This window comes from Capsella rubella, unplaced genomic scaffold (genome assembly GCF_000375325.1).
Source record: "Capsella rubella cultivar Monte Gargano unplaced genomic scaffold, Caprub1_0 scaffold_7, whole genome shotgun sequence".
Classification (NCBI taxonomy): domain Eukaryota; kingdom Viridiplantae; phylum Streptophyta; class Magnoliopsida; order Brassicales; family Brassicaceae; genus Capsella; species Capsella rubella.
Window position 1 is genome coordinate 4,525,502 of NW_006238917.1, and position 22,660 is coordinate 4,548,161.

Here is a 22,660-nt window from a genome sequence, read left to right on the forward strand (position 1 = left end):
GACATCTATTGAAGTTTTTAAATAAAAGTCAAAATAAAATAATTTAGTAAATATTGACAGTTTTTTTGTTTACTAGTTAAAATGGCAAAATCCAGTTTTTATACGACAATTTTGAGCGATTGAAATGGCGAAAAAAAAAAAATAGCAATAGCAATTTTATATCGCATATTGTATATATTTGTGAGTTTTGACACGCATAGAATTGTCCATACAAACACGGTTGTCATGTTTCATAATGTTGTTTAGGGTAAGATTTGCTAGTCAAGATCACCATTTTTGTGATGGGACAAACAACTCACATAAGGATTAAAAATTTAAAACTATATTCTCTAGTAATGATATAAGATACGACAAAATAAACAAAATTGGCAGTATGCAATAGTATTTGGAACTATTTCATCAGTGAATAATGGCAAAGACGTATGGGAGCATCAAAGCTATTCACAAGTGTTGTGAATAAAAGATAAACAGGAAAAAAGATATGTGATTCTCCAATGATTAGGTCTAAAAGCAAAAATTAGATTATGATCATATATTTTCAATCTTTTTCTACTTTTGGTTGCACGGATATATAGTTCGTCCCAACTTCACAATTCACAATGAATGCTTTGATGAAAATTTGGTATGGCCACAACAACCAAATCCTTTGCAATTTGTGCTACTTTCACAATTACTACTAATAAGTTTACTTGATAGTAAGATACTACAAGGCATTTTTTTAGTCATGTATATACATTTGCAGTTTAATGCAACAACAATACAATTACTACTATATGTTTCCCACTGACGACGAGTAGAAAACTTAATTAGCTTACTTACACAGAGAAGCAAAATAAATATAACTTGTCCTTCTCATGTATGGCCGAGAGGGCAATGGAAGGATGATCCATTTCTGCGTTGTCAATTTATCGTTGGTTATGGATATCGGTTTTTACCCATACTTTTTATTGTTTCGTGTATACTATAGTGGTTCTTTAATTAGCATGCTTTTTGAAAATGTCATTTTCCAAGAACGTGAGATAGAAATCAAGATAATGTGTAGAACATACGCAAGCTATGTAATGTAAGTATAGTAATGCAGTCATAAAATAGACGATGATACGCTAAACAAGAAGCAATGAATGGTTTCGAGCCTTGCGACTAATAAAAAGATAACGACTAGCCTACTATTATCATCGTTATATTGGTTCTACATGCTTTATTTACATAAAATCAAATTGGGACCAAATGATAATAAAAGAAAATCTGAAATGGACCAGCCAATATACTGAATCATGTAGTAATGTATGTATCTTTAATATCAGTTAATAAAAGAACAGGTAACAGAAAAGAGAATTAAAAAACATAGAGCCACAACATTGTGGCTTAATCATAATATCAAGTAAAAACACTATAGCTCTTTAACTGATGATAATATAATACATTAAATCTTTTAAATTACACATTTTTATAGATATTTAATTTACAAGAATTGTTTTCTATATACTTTGACTAAAGATGGTTACGAAAAGAAGGATGGAAGAAATATGTGGATGGTCTTTTCATAAAGATTTATATAGTACTTATGACTTAACATCTTATGATTAAAACCTAACTTTGAGTTTGAGGCCCTTTGATTGAATATAGCGACTTTATAGTGAGCGGACCCTATTGGCATAACTAAATCACTGACAAGCCATAGCACTCCACGTGACTAAAATCCACACTTTCATTATCATCATCTTCCATCCGGTTATAGGTTTCACGATACCGGTACAGCCACAAAACCATCAAATCATCATCAGGCTCATAGAATTATATAAACATCCGTTAGTTTTGGTTGATACTTGATAGGGGTTTTCGTCTTTACGAAATCGAAACAACTAGGGTAATTTACAAGGTTTATACGGTCATGTGGGTTCTATTAAACAGCGTAGCCACCAATCACATTAAGTTGGGGAACACGCCAGTTGGGTTTTGCATTTTTTTATACTAACTGTTGTCCAAACGTGTAATCTCCAAACAAGAATATATAAAGATATGATTATAGACCCATTAGTCTATGATTAAAGAAGCACAATTATTTCTCTTTGTCTGTGATGTTTCTTGTATAAGCTTAATGAAGCATTATTTTTCTTTTTAACTAATTTAAAACATTTCTTTTACTGATTACCTTAGTTAATGCCATAAAATGTACATATATTCATTCACCGTTGAATTCAAAAAATCTGTTTTCAAGATTATCTTGAAAGAATCATAGATGAAAGAAAACAGCATGGCCATTTGGGCACTAAACAATTAGCTTATGGACACAAGTAAGACAATAAACAATACTGTTATGTTGTCAAAAAATGTTCCACTTCATGTGAGTACAAACCACTACACTCATTACAATAGTCGATAGAAGACCAATCAACCCTTAATTATAATATAAGACCAATACAAATATACAATTCATAACTCGTTATAAACACATGAAGGTGCTAATATTTGAATCTCATTGTATGCGTTTGTAAGTTTTGTTCTTTTGGTAGTTGTGTGTCTCGTATTATATCGATATTTAGTGGTCTCACTAGTATTTATATACATGAACTAATTAACAATGTGGACAATCTAGTCGAATTGAGCGGGTTAAGTGATCAGTTATATGCATTACTAGTTCTCATAATTCGATCAGCAAAAGAAAGTGCCACTACAAAAAAAGGTCACATTGTTAGCACGACAAAAAAGCTATAGTATGTAATTCATAGCATTTTAGTAAATGCTATATCCGCCGCTGCTATGGTAGGTTAGACCCATATAATGGCACTATTTTTGTATGCTGTGATATATTCTTATATCATAGCAACAATTAACTGTTCTTATTTGTTTTTTAATAGCACTTCATATTTTCGTATCAAACAATTGATTGTTCATATTTTGTGCTATGATACTTCATCCTACAATAACAATTTCCTATTGTGGTAATACACTTTACTATAGCTTAACCGAATGTTGTAATATCATACTTGATCTGAAAATTTTATTATTCAACAATTGATATTTTGAGCTATAATATATGCGCGTACAATAAGTATATTAAAATGCTATACTTTGTTTTCTATAGCGTTTAATTCTGTCATTCAAACATTTTCTATGCTAATTAAATTGCTATATTTGCTATTATATATTTCTTAACAAACCCATGTCATACTACATTTTTCTTTTACCAAAATACACTCTGCTTATATATAGAGTGAAAACAGATCAAACCTGCTATCTAGAAATTAAGTCATTCATAACATAAGTTTGAAATTAACCACCAAACATATCAGTCAAGTATACAAATTCATCCAGCATACATTACAAAGTCTCAAAGCATGAAAATAGTTAGGTAGTCTAGTCTTAAATCAATAAAAACTAGCTAACCTGGACCAAGTTTCTTCATTCCCTGCAACAATTAATCAACCCTTTTTACATCAGTTTCTGATAACCACATGGTAAAATCTAATACAGAAGGACCAGCATTTTATATCAAAACTTACCTAGCTCAGTTGTGATAAATTTCAATAGAAGACCAATTTATCCAACGGCCATGCAACAGGTGAACCATGTGCATCTTTAATAATCGTCATTTCATCAGATTGCCTCCAAACTACTGCATCATCTACTTTCACCACATCAACCCACACACTAGCTGCATTAGGCCCCAAGGGAACACAATGAACCATTTTCCGTGGATCTGTTGAATGCACACGTCCTTTTGCAACAACCCGCTTCCCACCTTTGATATCCATGAACATGCACTTCTGATTCTCCTTAATAACTTCTTCGCCATGTTTACGCTGCCATGTTTACAATTGAATACATAGATAATTAAAACCATAAGCAACTTCATAACCATCTTAAAGCCATATAGGTATAATTAATCCACAAACAACTATATAACCAAACTGAAAACAATTACCGGAGATCTTCGAGTAGGAGACTGCGGAGCTAGTCGAGGTTTCTTTTTTGGAGATTTGTCCACTGCTATTTGAGACTTCTCAACTTGCGTTTTTGAAAATGCAGCTACAGTTGAGTTCCTCGAACATGTTGCTGGAGATGTGGCATCACGAGATTTAGATCCCTTTGCAGTAGATTGTTTATCTGTTGTTGCTGATTTCCGTATTGAAATTTGCTCAGTCGTCGATGCAGAGTTACAGAAAAGAGTTTTCTGACCTGTTGCATCAATGGCGTCTTCGAAGACAATTTTGTTAATAGGCCATGCTACAAAAGAGTTCAGACAATCTTCCAAGTGTGACTTCTCCATTGTAGGCTTCCATACAAATGTCTCAGGGAAATGAACCACATCCAGAAATACTTTAACTCCCTTTGAACCGATTGGAATTCCATTAACCAAAGCTTTTGGTTCTTTCGACTCCCAACGTCCTTCAGCAACAATTACACAATTTGTTGACAAATCTAGCAGTTTGCATTTGTTCATGTTATAATCTAAGCTTTGTTCCTGTCAAACACATTTTATATAACATCATGACTTAAACTCACCAATGCATGACCAGGTTATAAACCTAAATGATATGAGACAGAGAAGTAAACTTTACATGGGTATTGTCTCGTGCTTCTTGCCCAGTTTCAAGGTTAATCACCTTCTTTGCTGGCCATGCAACCATCTGTCCAACAGCATCCTCGATGGTGAACATCTTAGTCGTTGACCTCCAGAGATCTGCGAGGTACTATAGCAGTTTCAACCAAGACTTTTAAATCAGATGGGCCTAATGGACTGTCATTCACCAATTCCAACGGATCAGTAGAATATATACGCCCCTCAGCTACGTTTGTTAAAGAACCATCCTCAAACCAATCAACCAAAAGACACTTTGGTTGTGCCTTCTTGTTCACACTCTACAAAATGTATGTTAGTGAAGAAAATGTCAAACTGTAAATTAAGAAAGATCACTTACTTAATGAATGTCAAACTATTAAGTAGTAGATACAACTTCTTACTCTAGCTGCTGAGTTTTCACCAACTTCAGGCTCTTGTCTCTGTAATATGCATAAATTGAAATAAAAAAAATCATATACTAATTTAGGATTACTCATGTTCTAATATTTAAATAGACAAGTGTGTTACCCGGTCCTTGTATTTGGCAAGTTCAGATCTTAACTCATTGACCTCTTGTACTAATTTAACTTGCTGATCTTGCATGTCATTCATACACTTCAGATTCACTTGCAGACAAGCTAATTTAGTCTTCGTTATGTTTCTGCCCATTGCCCTCATTCTTCCAGGATTATCAGGGCCTAAGAGTCGTGCTAGAGAATCTGCACCTGGATTTGTTGTACTCGATGGAGAGTCACTATTAACAATCTCACTTGCCTTCTTCTGCAGATCATAAGTTAGTTGATCAAATTATTCAACTTGATAGAACAATGCCAAAAAACAAAATGATTAAAAACTCCAAAACTTACAATCTTCTCAGCAGCCTGATTATTCACTGGAGTTCCATCCTTTTTGGTACGTGATTTGATCCAAACCTTTAACCTATCTACTTCTGATGGGTCTAAACTCTCATTTTTCTTATGATATTCACATAAACATTCAAATATAAAGTGTCAGTATTTGACATGAGCTAGGCTATAAGCAGAATAATTAAACAAATCTAAATTGTAGTATACATACCATTTCTTGTGTAAGCCTAACCATTCCTTTGCGACTACAAGTATGAGGAATCTGCTTGTTCCTTCTCTCCTTGTAGCTATCACTCAGAACCTAATAGACAAATGTTAATATGTAAACTAATATCTCATATCTACTATATCACAATTCTTAGATGTTACCTTAAACTCAGGGCTGGTTTTTTGCTTCACAAATCTACGCCACTCAATTGGAGAAACATTCCTAGGGCGAAGATTCATCCTTTGTTGGGTATTATCAGCCTCAAGAATCTCTTTCACAGTGCGTGATTTTGATGACCTCCACAAACTTCCAATCTGCGTAAGGAGTGCATTCCTATGGACGTCTACATCTACGTCAAACCTAGCCTATAGTATCTCACAACAACAAACAGTAAATCATAATGTATCATGATGGCTTAAATATTTTAATTAGTGAACTGAAAACTAAAAGAATTTATCACCTGGATCGATTTCATCAGAAGTGTCTTCGAAGCTTCAGGTAGTTTTGGCCAACACTCAAGTATGATAGGAACGTGTTCTCGTGCCAATATACCTAGGTATGAAGACAGTTTCACAGAACCATCACCATAAGGTTCTCCCATGGCAGTATAATCTACATTTTCATGTTTGGATCCTTGTTAATGTAGTTCATCTTGGTTGGTCCTCGCTTTCTCTTACGATTCTGCTTGTCTGCATTTGAATTTTTCTCGAGAAACTCAAGCTCACCTTCAGGCTCCTCATCATCAACCACTTTCTCCTTTGACATTTGACCTGTATCTGCTTGAGATTGATGCTGCTGGTCTTCTTTTTCCTGGTCTTCTTGTAACTGGAGTTCTGGTTCTACATGTGGTGGCTCAACAGTACCCAAATATTCTGGCTCATCATCAATCTTCTTTTTTGTTTTTCTGTTTCCTCCCTTTTTCTTTCCACCACGAACCATCCTAATTCACCTGAAACAGAAAACATGAAATCATCAGAACCAAATTGCAGAAAGATCAATTAGACATCAGAACCAAAGTGCAGAAAGATCAATTAGACATCAGAAACATCAAACTTGCAATTAAAATAGATAGTGATCAAGAAGCATTCACACAATGATCAAACATACATAAGAAACATCAAAGGTATGCAACTAAAATTGAAAATTCATCTATCAGACCATGTCACACATCAAAGTCATGCAACTAAAACATATAATGAGCAAGAATCAGTCACACATATATTCCTTCACAATCACTCCGAGCATTTTCAGCTTCATCTATGTCAATATCCAGCTGAAGATTTGATGGTAGTGGACTAATTTCTGCAATCTTGTCTTCATCAGAATATCTTCTTGAAGACCATCTCATGACAACATGCCAACTTGATGACTCGTCTTCCCTAGAGTAGAATATTTGCTTGGCTTGAGAGGCTAATATGTATGGGTCCTTCTGAAACGAAACTTGACTATGATTTAAATTTACTAGCGTGAAACCATCGTCCATCTTCACTCCATTCCCTAACACTGCCCATTGACACCGGAATAACGGAACATAAAAGACATTGTAATCCATTAATACAATGTCAGTTATCCTGCCATAGTAGGAGACCTCAGCAGAAACTTGGTTACTGTCTTTCGCACTAGATCTACATACTGATAAAGGCTCATATAACACCCCACTATTCTGACTTTTTCTATCTACTGATATTGTTCGAAACCTCTGGCCATTCACTATGTAACCTGTATATGACCTAGCAGAGCTACGTGGACCATATGCTAACCACTTAAGTGTTTCCCCATGTTCTGTTGAATCAAGAGATATCTTCAAAAAAAAACAAAAATGTATAAGTCAGAGACATATATGTATGCATAAACGTGTCATTATAAGACATATATGAAACTTTACTAGCCTGTTCTTTTAGCCAAGCCGCAAAATTCTGAGTATGCATACTCCATAAGAATGATCCATCTCGTCTACATCTTCCATTAGTTGCCTGAAGATACTGCAGGTGCTCACTTGTAAATGCCAAAAAAACATTAAAGACTTCAGTATGTTACTAAGTTTACTAGTAATCAGATTTAAAAATATTTAACTCTTAGTGACTTACTCTACAAACGGTTCTACAACAGCCATATTCTGGATGACAGCAAGATGAGCAATATTTTTATCCATTTCGGTAAGATCAAATGATTTGCCTGTAGAGATTGGACGACCTTCCAAGATTGCATTGTTCTCGTACTCAGTGTTTCTATCCAGTTTTTCCTCCACACTTGTTGTTTTTTTCAAGAAATCAGCACAAATCTTCATGCATTCATCAGCTAGGTATGATTCAGCAATACACCCTTCAGGCTTTGCATGATTTCTCACAAAATCTTTTAGAACTTTCATGTACCTGACAAGTGTGTATCAATTAGCCAAAAAAGAAAAAGCTAGTAAATATTGAACAATGTAATAAAGACAAACATAAATTTAGTACCTTTCAAATGGGTACATCCATCTAAAATGGACTGGTCCACCTAGCCGAGCTTCCCGTCCAAGATGCATTGTCAAATGAATCATGATGTCAAAGAAGGTTGGAGGAAAATATCTTTCAAACAGACATAGAGTTTCGACGATCTCAGCCTCCATTTCTAAGATTTGCTCCATATCAATTACACGCTGACATAAGTGGTTGAAAAATGCACATAGTCGTGTGATAGCCACTCTAGGACCTTTTGGTAACAGCCCTCTTATCGCAATTGGCAGGAGCTGCTGCATCAACACATGATAGTCATGTGATTTTAACCCTCCAATCATACAGTCCTCTAATGAGACACATCTCGAAATGTTTGAGCAGTATCCATCTGGGCCTTGAAAGTCAGACAAACGCTTACAGAAAGTAATCTTCTCAGTCTTGGACAGGTTGCAAGGTGATGGAGGAAGGTATGTTCGTTTCCCAATAAGTTTAGCGTGTAAGTCCTTCCTCAGACCAAGCTCCTCCAAATCTTTACGAGCAGCTAGACCGTCTTTCGACTTCCCACCTTGCAATAAAGTAGCAATGATACTTGCAGCCACATTTCTCTCCACATGCATAACATCTAGGTTATGCCTTACTGGAAGCTCCTAACCAGTACACATAGTAAACAAAACCAAAATTAAACAGAGCATGATTGATTGAATATGAAAACGTGTTGACAATAGATTATACCTCCCAATATTGTAGACTGAAAAAAATTGATCTTTTCTTCCATCTGGATAACTCCTCTGCATCCACTTCCACTTCTTCCTCTTCCTCATCTTCTGATTCACTGTATTCATCCTCAGTATCAGAACTAGGTTGAGTACAATCAGACCTTTTTCTCTTCCTTGCAGATTTTTTCAAATTCCCAAATTCATTTCTGAAATTCCTAAGGTTTTGATAAATTTCTTGACCAGTTAAAATACGACTCTTTCTCCTATTCTCAATCTTTCCATCAAACCACGTCTTCTTTCCACGGAAACTTTGATCTGGTGGTAGATGTTTTCTGTGACACATATAGACATGCTTTCTGCTATGCTTAAGCCACATATTGTCGGTGTTTTTTCCACACATTGGACAACCCAACTTGCCTTTCACTTTGCATCCAGCTAGATTCCCATAGGCTGGAAAGTCACTGATCGTCCAAAGCAACATTGCTCTAAGAGTAAAATTTGATTTACTGTACGCGTCATACACTAACTCTCCCTTCATCCACAGCTGGTTGAGATCATCTATCAATGGTTCTAAGTAGATATCTATGCTATTCCCTGGCTGTTGTGGACCAGGTATCAACAGGGAAAGCATTATGTTATCCTTCCTCATACATAAATGAGGAGGCAAGTTATAGTTGACTAACAGAACAGGCCAACAGCTGTAATTGGTATTTTTCATATTGAATGGATTGAATCCATCAGTTGAGAGTCCCAGACGCATGTTCCTCTCTTCAGCTGCAAAGGATGGATATTTGTCATCCATCTGAGACCATGTGACAGAATCTACAGGGTGTCTCAGTTTTCCATCAGTGCTTTTGTTGTTGAAATGCCACCTTAGATCTTTTGCCATTTGCTCGGATCGGAACATCCTCTTCAGTCGAGGGATTACCGGAAAATAGCGCAATATCTTCTGTGGCACACCTTTTTTTACTGCACCTGTTTGCATGTTGGTCTTCCATCTTGAGGCTTTGCATTTTGGACACTTATCAAGCTTCTTATACTTGTTTCTAAACAAGCAGCAGTCATTAACATATGCGTGAATCCTTTGATAACCCATATCAAAGGATTTGAAAAACTTCTTCACATCGTACAATGAGGAGTGAAGCACGTTCTCACTGGGTAACATGTCCTTCAATGTTGCTAGCAGCTCGTTGAAGCTCTTGTCAGACCATCCATTTTGAGTCTTAAGTCTGAACAAGGATACTATAGCTGACAACTTGCTATGATTTGTACATCCTGAGTACAGTGGTTGTTCAGCATCCGCTAGTCTTGATAAGAATTCATCTCCCTTCTTAGTAGGATCATCCTCGTCAATGTTATCGAAATTACCCTTACTAACAAAATCTTGATCTAAACAAGCTGCAGCTTCATACAATTCAAAAACCTCATCATTCCACTGCTTCTCTTTCTTTTCACCTTCACCAGCTGAGTTAATTACTTCATGATAAAACCAATCAGTTCGAATCTTGTAAGCCTCATCCATGCCCTTCATTACTAGATGATCGACTACAGTACTGCCTAAGTGACGAGCTAGGTTGCGACAGTCAACACATGGACATATAATCAAATTGGCATCTCCCAAAGCTGTACTAACAACTCTCACAAAATCTGTAGCCCCTTTCTTATAGGCAGGATCCGCTCTTCATAGCATAATAACAACAAAAACTTAATTTGAAAGACTCCATAAACCAACTGATACCTAACTAGCTAACATCCATAGAAAATACCATACCTCCGAAGGTGCACCCAGTCCTTGGCCAATACCATATTTTCTAACTTTATATAACCTTAATTTATCATAATAAAAGCATAGAAAAGTATAAATATAACAGAAAAGAAGCATTGCATATCAGAACCAAAGAGAGATGCATCAGACAATCAAACACATAACAAGATGCAGAGTGATTACAGCATAATAAAAGCATTTCAAGACTATATCAGAATTAATATCTATTTCGGTTAATCACTAAAAATTGATTATTTAAACCAACTTAGTTCATTTTATGACTATACAGTCGCTGTTTGATGCTTATAAACCATTCTAGATAGCTTGAAACTTTAAATTAACAGATTTAAAAAGAAACACCATCAATTCAGAACACAGTTACCAAAAACATAGGATAAGATGAATATAACAGAAAAAGCATTGCATATCAGAACCAAAGAGAGATTCATTTGATAACATCAGACAATCAATCACAGAAAAATCAGCAGGCTGATTAGAATAAATTGACATACTAATCATGATTAAAGCATATTGTACTATTAACTGACTGTCTAAACTAAAACATTTAATTTATATAATGACAGTAACAAAAAAAAAAGAATATAACAAATGCATTGCAATTTTAGCAAGTATAAAAGAAGATGGTACTAACCTGTCAAGCGATAGAGCAGAAGAAAACTTCAATTTCCCATTATTGTACTCAGCAATGCTTGCAAAAAAGAAAAACCACAAGTTTCAGATATATAAGTACAATATCAAATTATAATGAAAGGTTATAGGACAGAAGAACTACAAGTTTCAGACAACACAAATCTTAAACAACACAAGTCTCAGACAACACAAGTTTCAGACAACTCAAGTAACCACAAGCTAGGTTCTATATATATATATATCCAATAATAACAGTAAAATATGGAGCAGGCACATAGAATTGTTGTTAAGATCAACACTGAAACCAAATTCATGCAGCTAAGGACGAGATCACACATACATAAATCCTCAAAATTGAAAATGCAGCTAAGAACAATCACACAGACACAAATGTTGTTTATTACTTTGCTCCTCTAATATAATATTTCAAATGTTGTCTTGCGAGTACTAAACATATATTGTCACTTCAAACTTCTGAAAAGATTCATCTAACACCTATATAGTTACTCTATAGGAACCTATAATTTCAAAATCATATCAATCTTGCAACATGAAATATGATGAAATCACAAAGGCTTAGTTCCAACTTTCACTTTATAATTCAACATTAACTTAGCAATATCTCATATTTCATTCAAAATGCCCGAGAAGAAAACAATTCTCGGACAGTCACACAGTCAGAAATGCTCAAGGAGTAAAAACCAAAACTAACTGATGTAAACTACTGCATTAGCAAAGCTACACCCTAAATCGAACATGCAGCTAACGCAAATCACTTAGAATGTTGTTTATAATCTGGGATTATAGATCGAGAAAAATTTGAAAATCTGGGATTACGATTAGACAAATCGACCAAGTAAAAACCATATACAATCAATAAATTTAGGGTAGATCTATTGTCGCACAGAGAGGTTGTTTACACTAATCAATCATCTCAATTTGAAGAAAATAAATCAGGTTACGAAATACCTGCCTTCGATTTGACTCGATGACGACAGAGAACGGCAAAAATAGGGTCCCGACGGATGCAAAGCTTGACCCTTGATTCAACGGCGGCGACGGCGAGGGTAATTGATGTCTAGGTGAAGGGATTAGAGATTTCGTCGAAATTGGAGGTGTTAGGGTTTGAGAGAGTTTGAGAGATTTTGAGAGGGTTTCGATGTGAATAAGAGAAAATTAAGTCTAATTTTCGCTAAGTTACTTGCGGATTAAAGTGATTTACTTTCCCGCTTACTGTAATAATAGCATAGCATTTATAAAACGCTATCATAAAGTAACCAAATTTTAAAGACATCTACGATAGCAGTACTGTAGAACGAGCTATTATCTTATGCTATCAATGTGAAAGTTTTTTGTAGTGTGCTAATATAAGTTTTGGATGTGCGTCTGTAATTGAGGTACTATGTTACACATGTTAAGTGGTCTTGGTGGCTAAAACAAGAGAGCTATAAATAAGGATCTCATTTACAAGAAGAGAAGGAAACGCATGTACATATATACATTGGCCAGAGAAAGAAAACAATCGAGGGACAACTCAGAGATAAAATCATTTGCAACAAAATACAATATTCTTTGAGAAACTCTGGCTTGGATAGAAATTGGTAAAAAAAAAAAAAGTAACGAATGTGAAATATGTTTTTTACCTATCTCTAAGATATGTTTTGGGCTAATCGATTGTGTGGTTACTGATTAATTATAACGAGAATGGTTATGGATTAAGTTAATTTTAAAGATATCTCCTTTAAGAAAAAGGAAAATTGCCCAAAAAACAAAGGAAAACTCAATATTTACTTTTTCCTCGTATGATTTCATTTAAATGGCTCAGTCTATAAACGTGAAAGTGAAACAAACGAAATCTGAAATAAGAGTAACCTAATTCCACGTCATCACATTATCCTTAGAACAGATATGTGATGTACACGTGGCAGATCTCGAGTGGAGGGAAACGATTCGTTTAACCCAAAAAAACATCATCTTCCTCCTTTCTTCTTAGCCTTTCGAACATATTACCACTACTCTTTACTAACAAAACAATCAAGAACCACTCTTTCGTGTCGCCAAAACAACAAGAAAGAGAAAACAAAAAACAAAGATGGCGATGGCGTCAGCATCGACGGTGTTTGTTCTTCCGGCCAACGTCACCGCGGCCGGTGGCGTTTCTTCGTCCAGGAGCTCCGTGTCTTTCTTGCCCATGAGAAGCGCCGGTTCTAGGCTCGTAGTCAGAGCAGCCGATGAAGCGGCTCCGGCAACCTCTTCGTCTACAGATTCTCCGGCAGCTGCTGCTCCTGCTAAAGCTGCTCCCACCAAACCTAAGCCTCCTCCGATTGGCCCCAAGAGAGGGTCTAAGGTCAGCCAACCTAAACCGTCGTAGCATCCACTATTTATCTTATTTTGCGATTTTCTAGGCTTTCACCAATTACACAACTAGGAGGAATCCTTTGCTGTGAAATTGTAACTTTTGCTGATAATCACTTTTGCAAATTTTATTTGAAGTGACAAGAATGATAAATATCAACCACATATTTTTGCTCTTAATCAATTGTTTCTTGCTTATTACTACCAAGAGATAAAAACATTATGACCGAGAGTTGTATCTTAGTGGCTTGTTTTAGTGCTGTCACAATGTCATAGCATTGGTACAAATCTAATGTCTAGTGATTGTTTGTGTGACTTGTAGATGAATGATGATGAATGATCCTTTTGTAAAATGTGGGAATCTTAATTTGATTAGGAGTTGCGGTATCTAATATATATTGTTGGGGTTTCATAGGTCAAGATTCTAAGGAGAGAATCCTACTGGTTCAAGAACGTTGGATCAGTTGTGGCTGTTGATCAGGTAACACATTTAGTCTCATATCAACGATTGAACTGGTCATATATATATGTAATATCATTCACCTGGCAGGTTTTTATAGTTTTTTTTTACCCTGGTTATAATATGTGCAGGACCCTAAGACTAGGTACCCCGTTGTGGTCCGGTTCGCGAAAGTGAATTACGCCAACATATCGACCAACAACTATGCATTGGACGAGATCGAAGAAGTTGCAGCTTAAATGAGAGAAATCAAAAACTCTCTGTGTATTCTATACCATTCTATCAGTTTGTAACTTGACCCAAATCGTATGTACCCAAAAGTTTACCAATTATTTCTCCTCATCTGAATCTCCAGCCAGTTTCCTTAGTTTTTCACAGAATGTATTTGGAAAATTCTGTTAAAATCTCATTCTACTCAGGTTTAGCTATCTTAACCATCGTCATAAACATTTTGAAACCACTCGGTAAACACCTACATACTCGAGATTGTCAGACTTCGATAGGTACACCGGGATCATTGATCACAATTATCGTAATTCCAAACAAAATTTACTACAGTAGTGAAATGATAACTTTGAAGTCATATCTGTTCATAACTACAATTTATAAATTTTGTAAGAGACTAAAAGACATATAAATTTTTTATCCCTACAGTTTTAGAGTATTTACACTCTACCATCCATACCATCAAGAAGACCGGTCCAGATTCCCTTTGCTGGAGGAAGCTGTGCAACGAAGGCTTGCCATGGAGGATAACCCACTCCACTTGCCCTTACACGGCCGTCCAACCGCAGAGACAAATACCTAAAATCAACACAATTCTGAGTCACAACTTGCAAAACGCGGTTTACACTGTCGAATTTAATGCAGAAAAACATTCAGATTCAGCTCAAGAACCGGTGCAAGATTCAGTTTAAACCGGTTTCAAATTAGATGCAACGAACTACTTACACTGGAGAGTCTGAAGAAACATTAGCAAGCTTCTTTTGCGCATCTAACCACCTGCTCATGCAAAACAACAGAGTCAAGGACACCTTCAAGTTCGATTCTTTCAACTCTGGTTTCACTATCTTTATGTAAAGATTCTTACTTTTCCCATTCTGGGACAAAAACTGGAGTCACCCGCCATAATCTCTTCCTTCTCTGGCTCATTTCTTCATCCGCAATGTCAGTCTCATCGAAATCCAAAGCCGGCGAATTCCCATCCGTAGAATAAGCTACCACAACCACACCTCTCTCTACAAGCTCTTGTGTAAACTCTTTACTTCTCTTAAAGGCTTCTTCAATAAACTCCGCAGGGCCAGCGCAGATGACAAGCCTAGCAATCCCTCTCAGATCGCCAACCGAGATAACCTTATTGTTCTCTTCGACCCTCATTTTGAGTTTTGCAAGATTTTCTTCCCTGGAGAGCCTAGCCATTTGTGCATTCTTGGTCTTGTTTTCCCGGAAGTAGAGGAACGCAAAGAGAGAAGCTGCACCAAAGTCAATTCCCAAACCCTTTATGATCTCAAGAACTTCGCCTGATCTAGCCGGATTCGCAAGGGCACCAATGAGCCTAGAAGTGGCTATTAGTCCTCCTAATGAACCACTCGCTATAAAGGCGAGGTAGAAAAACATACGGACTGATCTGAACGGAGACAGAACCTCACTACGGATTCTAGCATCAGCACTGAAAGCATAAACAGAGATAATGTATCTTCGTCATTATAAGCAAAGGGTTTCGTTAAAAGTGTCCCAATTGTAACATTTCACAGAAAAATGGTAGCAACAAGAGTGAGGTATGAACACTCTTGCAACTAAAGTTTCAAACTTGCATCAATCTCATTGACCATAGAATATTCCAAACACTTAATTGATCCAACAACAACAACACAGATAGAATCCAAACCCATCACAGCCAATTTAAAATAGGTTACTAGAAGTCTGAATTTTACCTGATTTCGGAAGGGTCGTCTGCAGCAAAACACACGGTGTTGAAAGACAAAGGTTGATGCTTTCTACTTATTGTCAATCTAGGCGTCGAAAAATCAAGTCTTTCTCTGTTATTATGATGACGGGAAAATCTACAAGGAGAGTGTGATTCTTTTGCCTGATAAAGAGCTCGTTTACTCAATCGACAGTGGTATATGTAAGTTTGAGACCAGACCAGCGTAGCCATTGGTCTCCTTAAGATTTTCTGAAACTTCCTCTGTTCAGAAGATGACTTCTCCGTTCACCATGGATCATTTTTGTTCTCTGTATCGACCTGTGATCCTAAACTTGCCACGCTTCTCAGCTTCCACATATTATTTTTTCTTTTTGGGATTTTTTGGAATATATTAGGTAACCTTTTTCTTCTTGTTCAGTATACTGTAGTTAGTAATTTTAAATTTCACTTTGAAGGCTTAAAATTGCCATACCAAGACCAAGAGGCAAGAGTGATGATATATAAAACAAAGATCAACAATTACATGATATAATCTTTTATTTTAATTACTTATTGTATACAAATCAAGGTTCAATGATGATAAGTAACGAAACAAGGTTCCAAAGCTCCCCATATGCAAAATCTCCAAACCAATTTCATCATATTCTCAGGTCTGACCGTTTTTACCGTTGGCTTCAGCTAACATCAGTTCCAGATCTCCTTTCCTGTTAAGCTTCACTGTATCTGTAGTACAACAACAACAAGGCAATGCCGAGAATTTAAGTGAAACAACACCCAATATTAAGAGGACAAAACACTGGGAAGTCTCAGAGAAAGTAGAAGGAACGTGTTCTCCTAAACTGTGTAAAACCAAGAGGCGAAGGGGAAGGAGAAATTACCTGTGCAACCACCAACGTGCTTACCCCCTGGTCATTAGGAAAAACAAATTAGACACTGTTATGTATTGTCATAAATCGGAAACTATCTTGTTCACTCCTTCAGAGCATATAAAGGTTTTCATCTTTTGAAGCAGGAACTAAGGAACACAGTATTCAGTGAAGATATGATCGATGTAAGCGGATTAAAACTACTTACCGACGAAAACATTAGGAACAGTGTGTTGCCCAGTAAGTCTTTCCAGTACCTTTTGCAGCTGTGGCCCTTGTGCACCTGCAATGAGCCAGAGATGGTTTAGTAATACAGAACTAAGTATAGAGTAGTGATTCTGCGAGAAACAAAGGCAGACAAGAGTCCCCAAAAAAGTAAGTTTCTAACCCAAAGTCCAGAAACAGGAGTTACAGAAAAAAAGATATGAACCATTTGAATCTGAAAAAACCAATTGAAAGGTAAACAAGACCTCAATTCTTTCAACGAGTCTAAATGCCACAACCTAAACTAGATCAGTAAAACGCAAGTGAAACCAAATCCAAAGGATAGAAGGCAAATACTAATGGATACTTCTAAACATCTAATAAGCATTATTCCTTCATCCCCTTATCTACGGTCATGGCATAAACTATAAGTTTAGTATTATCATAATCAAATCAATTAACCAAGCTAAGCTGACCAAATGTATGAAAAAATAGAAGATGTAAAGCAAATGTAGACATACCAAGTTCATCCAATTCTATAACCAGTGGCTGAACCCCAAGTCTCTTGAACAATATCTTCACTTCAGTACAGTATCTTCAAAACAACACCAACAAACGTATGTTTAAAATTTAAGCAAAAGAGTCATAATTTGTGATGTGAAAGGTCAACAGAAGACATTAAGATCTGACAATCAGCAAAACCCATAAGAAAAGAAGTAAAATTTAACAAACCCATTCTTCAATTAAGCAAACAAAGAAGAAGAAAAATCCTAAATTTAGATAATCTAAAAACTAAAAAACTGAAAATAGAAAAAAGAGAAGTGAGAAACATACGAGCACCAAGATTTAGAGTAAACAACAACAGTGTTCTCAGTCACTGTTTTTTTAATGTTCTCCTCCATTCTCGATCCGAAGGAAGCAGCCGACGAAGATGAAGAAGACATGGCTCGAATTGAAACAGAACATGTCTGTTTTAGACTTGTTCGCTTAAGAGGAGATCCGACAGATATCAGAGAGAATGAATAAGAAGAAGAAGAGACAGAAGGAATCGGATCTAAAAACGAAGACGCAAGTTTCAGTGAGTTGAATGCTGTGACAGCCATGGCGAATTCTGACCCTTAAGATTCTCAAAAACTCAAAAGACAGATTCTTGGAGCTTCTTCTTTGCGTGCTGCTAATTTGTCTCCGTGACTTGTCCCTTCTTTTTCCATTTTTTTTTTCTTTTTCTAATTTAAATCTTAAAAAAAAAAATACCTGAAATTTCGTGAACCAACAAAAAAAAATCTGAAACTCAATGTTATTATTCTGCGGGATATACTATACTTAGTGGGCCTTTAGTAAAGGCCCTTTAACTATTACTAATGGGTTTTTTTCTTTCTTTTGTAGCACAAAAAAAAAAAAAGAGAAGAAAAAAAAAATTAAAAATCGGTTGAACTCTGACTCTAATAAACTGACTTTACGAGAGTTCATTTCAAAGATATGCGACAATTAGGAATTCTAGTGTGATGCTTATATGAAAGCATAGACTCAATCATTAGCCCCTCTAATCACAGTATAAAACTTTCAACCACCATTGCTTAGTGAATCGATATAAATTGTTGTGGGTTTATCTTAATAATATATGAAAAAAAACATTTCAGAGTTTTTAAGTTTTTCCATATATTTTTTTAGTTAAACAACATACGTAAATCTTGTTAGAAATCTCACATTGAAAGTATAATCTGATTTAAAGAAGAGAAACAAAAAAATGATATAAATCAAATTACTTATTATCGGTTAATTTTAGGTTTGGAGTTCGTGAAATCTACATGGTATCAGAGCCTTAACTTATGTAAAATAAATAATCTCTAATAACTCGTATCTTAACTAGAATTATTATCTTTTTCCTTGTATTGGGAATTTAGTATGTTTGACAAGTTTTTGTCATTTTACACTTAATGACGAATAACAAAATTCGTGAGCAAATTGTGTGATATAGAAAACAACTCATCCATGGACCTACCTTGATAAGATCATGTGGGGACTTTTGACTAGTTGTAATGTCATGGGTTCGAATTATGTCATTGTTGCTCAATTTGTTTTTGTCTATATCCCACCAACATTTTCTTCATTCATTTATAGCCCAAATCTTTTGTTGCATTGACATACAAGAATCATACATGTATATATGCACACATACTTGATAAGTACATGACATATGAAATATTATTATATATACGTGCACACACACATAAAATAACTAACTTTAATTATATAAACGATTGTATTAATAAAAACTGACTAAAGGAATTGGCAAGTAGTACTCTCATTTGTACAAGTTCCTTGTGTTGTCCGTGTCCATCCATGTGGATGTGTATATATGTACTGTATATGTATCCAATCTTTGAAAAAATGAATATCTAAATATATATATCCAAATATTCAAGTATTCAAGTATTTAGGTATTACTTATTAGTTGAGAATTCCGAACATTCTCTATCTATCCAAAATTTTCTACAGATGTTCAATCTCCTATTAAACAAATTAATATTTGTATAAGCTTATAAAAATCTAATAATAGAAATGTTAATTTGTTTGATAAAGAAAACTTATAAAAATCAAAATGTATCTCGAGCCGGATTGGAGCTAAAATGCCCATACTACGTAGATGTAGTCTGTGTGGGGTTGCAGGTACATAAAAAAGCGATATAGAGACATGGGTACAATAGTGTTCCATTCGAAACTTAACAATCCCAATGATTAAATCCAGTACATTCGAATTATTTCTCTTCACGTACCTATATGGAGTAGAGAACTAAAACTATGTAGAGTATATGTATATTTCTATTTTATGTATCTGTTATATGGAAAACCCCTTGATGAACTTGTATAGTAGTTACTTGTTCGAGTAGTTGTTCCTACTTCTAGAACATACATATTGATGTTCTCTTTTATATGTTAAACTTGGAAAAATCAGTTACGTAAATTAAATTTTCAAAGATTGTTTGTGGTAAAATGTAAGTGTTTGTTGGTTTCTTCTTTCTTGTGTTTAGTGTGGAGGAATATTTTTGCTTTCTTTCCGCAAGTAGTTCATCTAACAGACATAGGCATGTGAAAGGAGCAAACCCTAGTTTTTGCAGACTTCGGTAATGTGTATGATATATATGGACAAATATGGGCCCTTGAACATGAGTGATCTCTCCATTGGAGAATTTGTGACCATTCCCATGTGTTACCCATTTACTCTTTGTCACTGACATCTTCGAAGCAAATTAATCATCTCAAATCATTTGACCCATATTTACATGCCTTGTATATACCATTCGAATGTAGATGCGTCAATTAAGATCTAAACACCAAGATCAAAACGGTTTTAGTTAGTTTTTCTAATCTAAAAGGTAGTATTGGATAAGGTGTAATCGAGTTTTTTTTTGTTTGTTTTCGGGGCGAATTAATCCCATAATCAAAGTATACTAAGAAATTTGTAAACATAATTACTTGGTCGAGATCATTCAAATTGGTGTGATTGACAAACTTTAAATCAAAAGTCGTATAAAATCTTGTTACGCAATTTCAGAAAAGGTGAATGACATTGTGAATGTAAGTCGACGCATATCTACCTATATATGTGATTGATCCCTAGCTAGCTAGCTAGGTCTTCATGATCAAAACACATAACTAGAATATAAGATGATACATATCTAGATAGGGCTTTTGCCAAGGTAATGAAAATAGATTGAGAATACGTGTGAATATGAGGTGACAAGTGACAAGCATGGCAAAAGAAAAGAAGAAAGCAAAAAGATAATGGTCACTACTCATATTCAAACATCTCCCAATCTGTAGTTTCTAAATAGGTAACATGCGGTGAGGGTACATAAGGCTAGATGATCACTCCTCCATGGCCTTTGACATAGACTTCACACGACGTACATGCATTATACTTCCAAGATATTATAGACAGCTCCAGATCAAGTATTTTGTAGGAACTTAAAATTTACTATATATGGAGCTAGTTATATATATATATATATATATATATATATATATATATATTCTTTTATCTTATCGATATAACACATCTACTAGAAGACATTCTATTGTGTATTATTCAATATCTATGTAAATTGTATCAATAGTTTTTTATAAAACCTTTATATAATTTTTTTTTTTCAAACGTTTGTCGAATTTGGCGTGTGATCATCTATCGACCATAAATCATTTAATGACACGAAAAATCAAGATGCTTAAAATAAACGCGTATGATACATGAAATAAACACGTACAATACATATAATATTACCACATTTTCCTTTCAATTTTCCATCAAACAGGATAATGTTTTTCTCTAGAATAAAATGGGATAACTGATATCGGAATAAAAGAAAAATATAGTTATATAATAGGAATATGGAATTGTTATAAATTCTACTACAAATCAATATTCAACAATAATAACAATGATAATAAATGTACAAATGCTGTGGTCGAAAATGGTTTGGAACTGCTGGCTTTTATCCTTTGACGTTGGACATAGGCCGATCTACATTTGATGTGACATTGTAAGATCTCTTTTATTAATGGATTTTAAATCTAATTCATTGGACCCAACACATGTGGGTTTTTAATGTCATCACAAATTTATTCACTTTTTCTTTTGTTTTTTCCCCTCAGAATTTTCACTATAATTAATATATTATGTATCTATATATATATATATATATATATATATATATATATATATATATATATATATATATACGTGTGTGTGTGTATATTTTAGTGTTTTCTTCTCTGTGGTTTCGAATTTTCGACCAAATGTCCTCTCTAAATTTTGACCAGTTGTTTTGCTTTAATACTATACTTTAGAACAGCTTTAAACTATCAAATTTATGTTTTTCAAATTTATTAGTAATTAAGTAACAATATACTACTTTAAACTTAGTATAAATTGGTAGTTTGGAAAAGGTCAGTTAAAAAAAATCCGAAGGAATGGTATTCTTTTTATATGATCTATTTTTTGGTAAGAACACATAGCATTATGGTTGAAGATGCTTTTAGATGAGTGATGAGTCCTAACTTAATCTTAGAACACTTAATTACCTATTTAGTTTCCGTGTAAAGCGGGAAATCGATGCATGAACCATGAGACTAATAATTTCCATTAATGACTGAATGAAATGTTAAGTGGGATTTAATTTATGTGTTCTGTTAAGTAGGTTTAATAGCCTAATTAACTAATTAATTCAACCCATACAAAACACCTAGATATCACATGTATTTGAGAAATGAGAATCATCTTTAAAATTATGTTTAGACAAATTTAGTTACACAGTTTCCATTTATTAATTTTCCTTTTTGGCCAATAATATATATACACATTTTTACAGGATTTGAATTTGAATGGTAAGAAGACTACAGAAAATTATTTTGGTACATGAAATTCAAAACAGTTAAAAAAATAAAAATTAAGTGATACAAACCAAAATTATAATTTCAAAAATAATTAGAATAAAGTGAAGCTGTATATCAGATGAAATAGTGATTGTGTGTATGTATAGTTGTGAGTCTTATGACGGCCTATGTTTGTGAGCTTTTCGTATATTTTGCTCTACTCTAGGTTTGTTGGGTAGTTCATTTTCATTTTAATATTCCGATATCTTA

General features: G+C 34.7%; 6 protein-coding genes across 7 annotated transcripts; 1 reads left to right on the plus strand and 5 right to left on the minus strand.

Annotated features, from left to right (window-relative positions):
- Positions 1-3,382: 3,382 nt before the first annotated feature.
- LOC111829660 lies at positions 3,383-4,680 on the minus strand. Its single transcript, XM_023779452.1, has 4 exons — positions 4,563-4,680; positions 3,926-4,465; positions 3,503-3,803; positions 3,383-3,409 (listed from the first exon to the last, which is right to left on the minus strand). The coding sequence occupies exons 1-3, from the start codon at positions 4,659-4,661 to the stop codon at positions 3,525-3,527; spliced, it is 918 nt and encodes a 305-aa protein (XP_023635220.1). The 5' UTR covers positions 4,662-4,680; the 3' UTR covers positions 3,383-3,409; positions 3,503-3,524.
- Positions 4,562-12,256, minus strand: LOC111829659. 2 transcript variants are annotated; one of them, XM_023779450.1, is made up of 9 exons: positions 12,175-12,256; positions 11,207-11,263; positions 6,099-6,587; positions 5,800-6,003; positions 5,642-5,731; positions 5,431-5,538; positions 5,093-5,344; positions 4,966-5,004; positions 4,562-4,863 (listed from the first exon to the last, which is right to left on the minus strand). In XM_023779450.1, exons 3-9 carry the CDS (start codon positions 6,237-6,239, stop codon positions 4,663-4,665), a joined length of 1,035 nt encoding a protein of 344 aa, XP_023635218.1. In that variant the 5' UTR covers positions 6,240-6,587; positions 11,207-11,263; positions 12,175-12,256; the 3' UTR covers positions 4,562-4,662. The 2 variants fall into 2 exon arrangements, with proteins under 2 accessions (XP_023635218.1, XP_023635219.1); XM_023779451.1 differs by lacking the exon at positions 11,207-11,263 and having other exon boundaries at positions 12,175-12,217.
- Positions 6,849-10,595, minus strand: LOC111829290. The gene is made up of 6 exons (XM_023778004.1): positions 10,561-10,595; positions 8,806-10,468; positions 8,095-8,720; positions 7,726-8,010; positions 7,528-7,633; positions 6,849-7,439 (listed from the first exon to the last, which is right to left on the minus strand). Exons 1-6 carry the CDS (start codon positions 10,593-10,595, stop codon positions 6,849-6,851), a joined length of 3,306 nt encoding a protein of 1,101 aa, XP_023633772.1.
- Positions 12,257-13,215: 959 nt separating the features above from the next.
- On the plus strand, positions 13,216-14,429 carry LOC17880960 (photosystem I reaction center subunit IV A, chloroplastic). The gene is made up of 3 exons (XM_006284655.2): positions 13,216-13,552; positions 13,976-14,041; positions 14,152-14,429. The coding sequence occupies exons 1-3, from the start codon at positions 13,298-13,300 to the stop codon at positions 14,257-14,259; spliced, it is 429 nt and encodes a 142-aa protein (XP_006284717.1). The 5' UTR covers positions 13,216-13,297; the 3' UTR covers positions 14,260-14,429.
- A 93-nt stretch (positions 14,430-14,522) lies between these two features.
- LOC17880357 (protein LOW PSII ACCUMULATION 1, chloroplastic) lies at positions 14,523-16,290 on the minus strand. The gene is made up of 4 exons (XM_006286070.2): positions 15,955-16,290; positions 15,111-15,689; positions 14,972-15,022; positions 14,523-14,824 (listed from the first exon to the last, which is right to left on the minus strand). The coding sequence occupies exons 1-4, from the start codon at positions 16,176-16,178 to the stop codon at positions 14,686-14,688; spliced, it is 993 nt and encodes a 330-aa protein (XP_006286132.1). The 5' UTR covers positions 16,179-16,290; the 3' UTR covers positions 14,523-14,685.
- Positions 16,291-16,426: 136 nt separating this feature from the next.
- On the minus strand, positions 16,427-18,237 carry LOC17877646 (glutaredoxin-C5, chloroplastic). Its single transcript, XM_006282675.2, has 5 exons — positions 17,852-18,237; positions 17,539-17,612; positions 17,022-17,096; positions 16,826-16,852; positions 16,427-16,670 (listed from the first exon to the last, which is right to left on the minus strand). Exons 1-5 carry the CDS (start codon positions 18,118-18,120, stop codon positions 16,594-16,596), a joined length of 522 nt encoding a protein of 173 aa, XP_006282737.1. The 5' UTR covers positions 18,121-18,237; the 3' UTR covers positions 16,427-16,593.
- Between the last annotated feature and the right edge of the window lie 4,423 nt (positions 18,238-22,660).

Excerpts from the sequence above, each read along its gene's own strand:
- LOC111829660 (XM_023779452.1), bottom strand. The coding sequence starts at position 4,661 with ATGTTCACCATCGAGGATGCTGTTGGACAGATGGTTGCATGGCCAGCA. Across the intron at positions 4,466-4,562 it reads AAGCACGAGACAATACCCAT|GAACAAAGCTTAGATTATAA; the intron begins GTAAAGTTTACT and ends TGTGTTTGACAG. Across the intron at positions 3,804-3,925 it reads CTCCTACTCGAAGATCTCCG|CGTAAACATGGCGAAGAAGT; the intron begins GTAATTGTTTTC and ends TAAACATGGCAG.
- LOC111829659 (XM_023779450.1), bottom strand. The coding sequence starts at position 6,239 with ATGGGAGAACCTTATGGTGATGGTTCTGTGAAACTGTCTTCATACCTA. Across the intron at positions 5,732-5,799 it reads AAACCAGCCCTGAGTTTAAG|GTTCTGAGTGATAGCTACAA; the intron begins GTAACATCTAAG and ends TTTGTCTATTAG. Across the intron at positions 4,864-4,965 it reads GTGAAAACTCAGCAGCTAGA|AGTGTGAACAAGAAGGCACA; the intron begins GTAAGAAGTTGT and ends TACATTTTGTAG.
- LOC111829290 (XM_023778004.1), bottom strand. The coding sequence starts at position 10,595 with ATGGTATTGGCCAAGGACTGGGTGCACCTTCGGAG. Across the intron at positions 10,469-10,560 it reads GACTGGGTGCACCTTCGGAG|AGCGGATCCTGCCTATAAGA; the intron begins GTATGGTATTTT and ends TATGCTATGAAG. Across the intron at positions 8,721-8,805 it reads TCAGTCTACAATATTGGGAG|GAGCTTCCAGTAAGGCATAA; the intron begins GTATAATCTATT and ends TGTACTGGTTAG.
- LOC17880960 (XM_006284655.2), top strand. The coding sequence starts at position 13,298 with ATGGCGATGGCGTCAGCATCGACGGTGTTTGTTCTTCCGGCCAACGTC. Across the intron at positions 13,553-13,975 it reads GCCCCAAGAGAGGGTCTAAG|GTCAAGATTCTAAGGAGAGA; the intron begins GTCAGCCAACCT and ends GGGGTTTCATAG. Across the intron at positions 14,042-14,151 it reads CAGTTGTGGCTGTTGATCAG|GACCCTAAGACTAGGTACCC; the intron begins GTAACACATTTA and ends TAATATGTGCAG.
- LOC17880357 (XM_006286070.2), bottom strand. The coding sequence starts at position 16,178 with ATGGCTACGCTGGTCTGGTCTCAAACTTACATATACCACTGTCGATTG. Across the intron at positions 15,023-15,110 it reads TTTGTCCCAGAATGGGAAAA|GTGGTTAGATGCGCAAAAGA; the intron begins GTAAGAATCTTT and ends TTGCATGAGCAG. Across the intron at positions 14,825-14,971 it reads GTTTCTTCAGACTCTCCAGT|GTATTTGTCTCTGCGGTTGG; the intron begins GTAAGTAGTTCG and ends TGTTGATTTTAG.
- LOC17877646 (XM_006282675.2), bottom strand. The coding sequence starts at position 18,120 with ATGGCTGTCACAGCATTCAACTCACTGAAACTTGCGTCTTCGTTTTTA. Across the intron at positions 17,613-17,851 it reads TACTCTAAATCTTGGTGCTC|ATACTGTACTGAAGTGAAGA; the intron begins GTATGTTTCTCA and ends GTTGTTTTGAAG. Across the intron at positions 16,671-16,825 it reads GCACGTTGGTGGTTGCACAG|ATACAGTGAAGCTTAACAGG; the intron begins GTAATTTCTCCT and ends GTTGTACTACAG.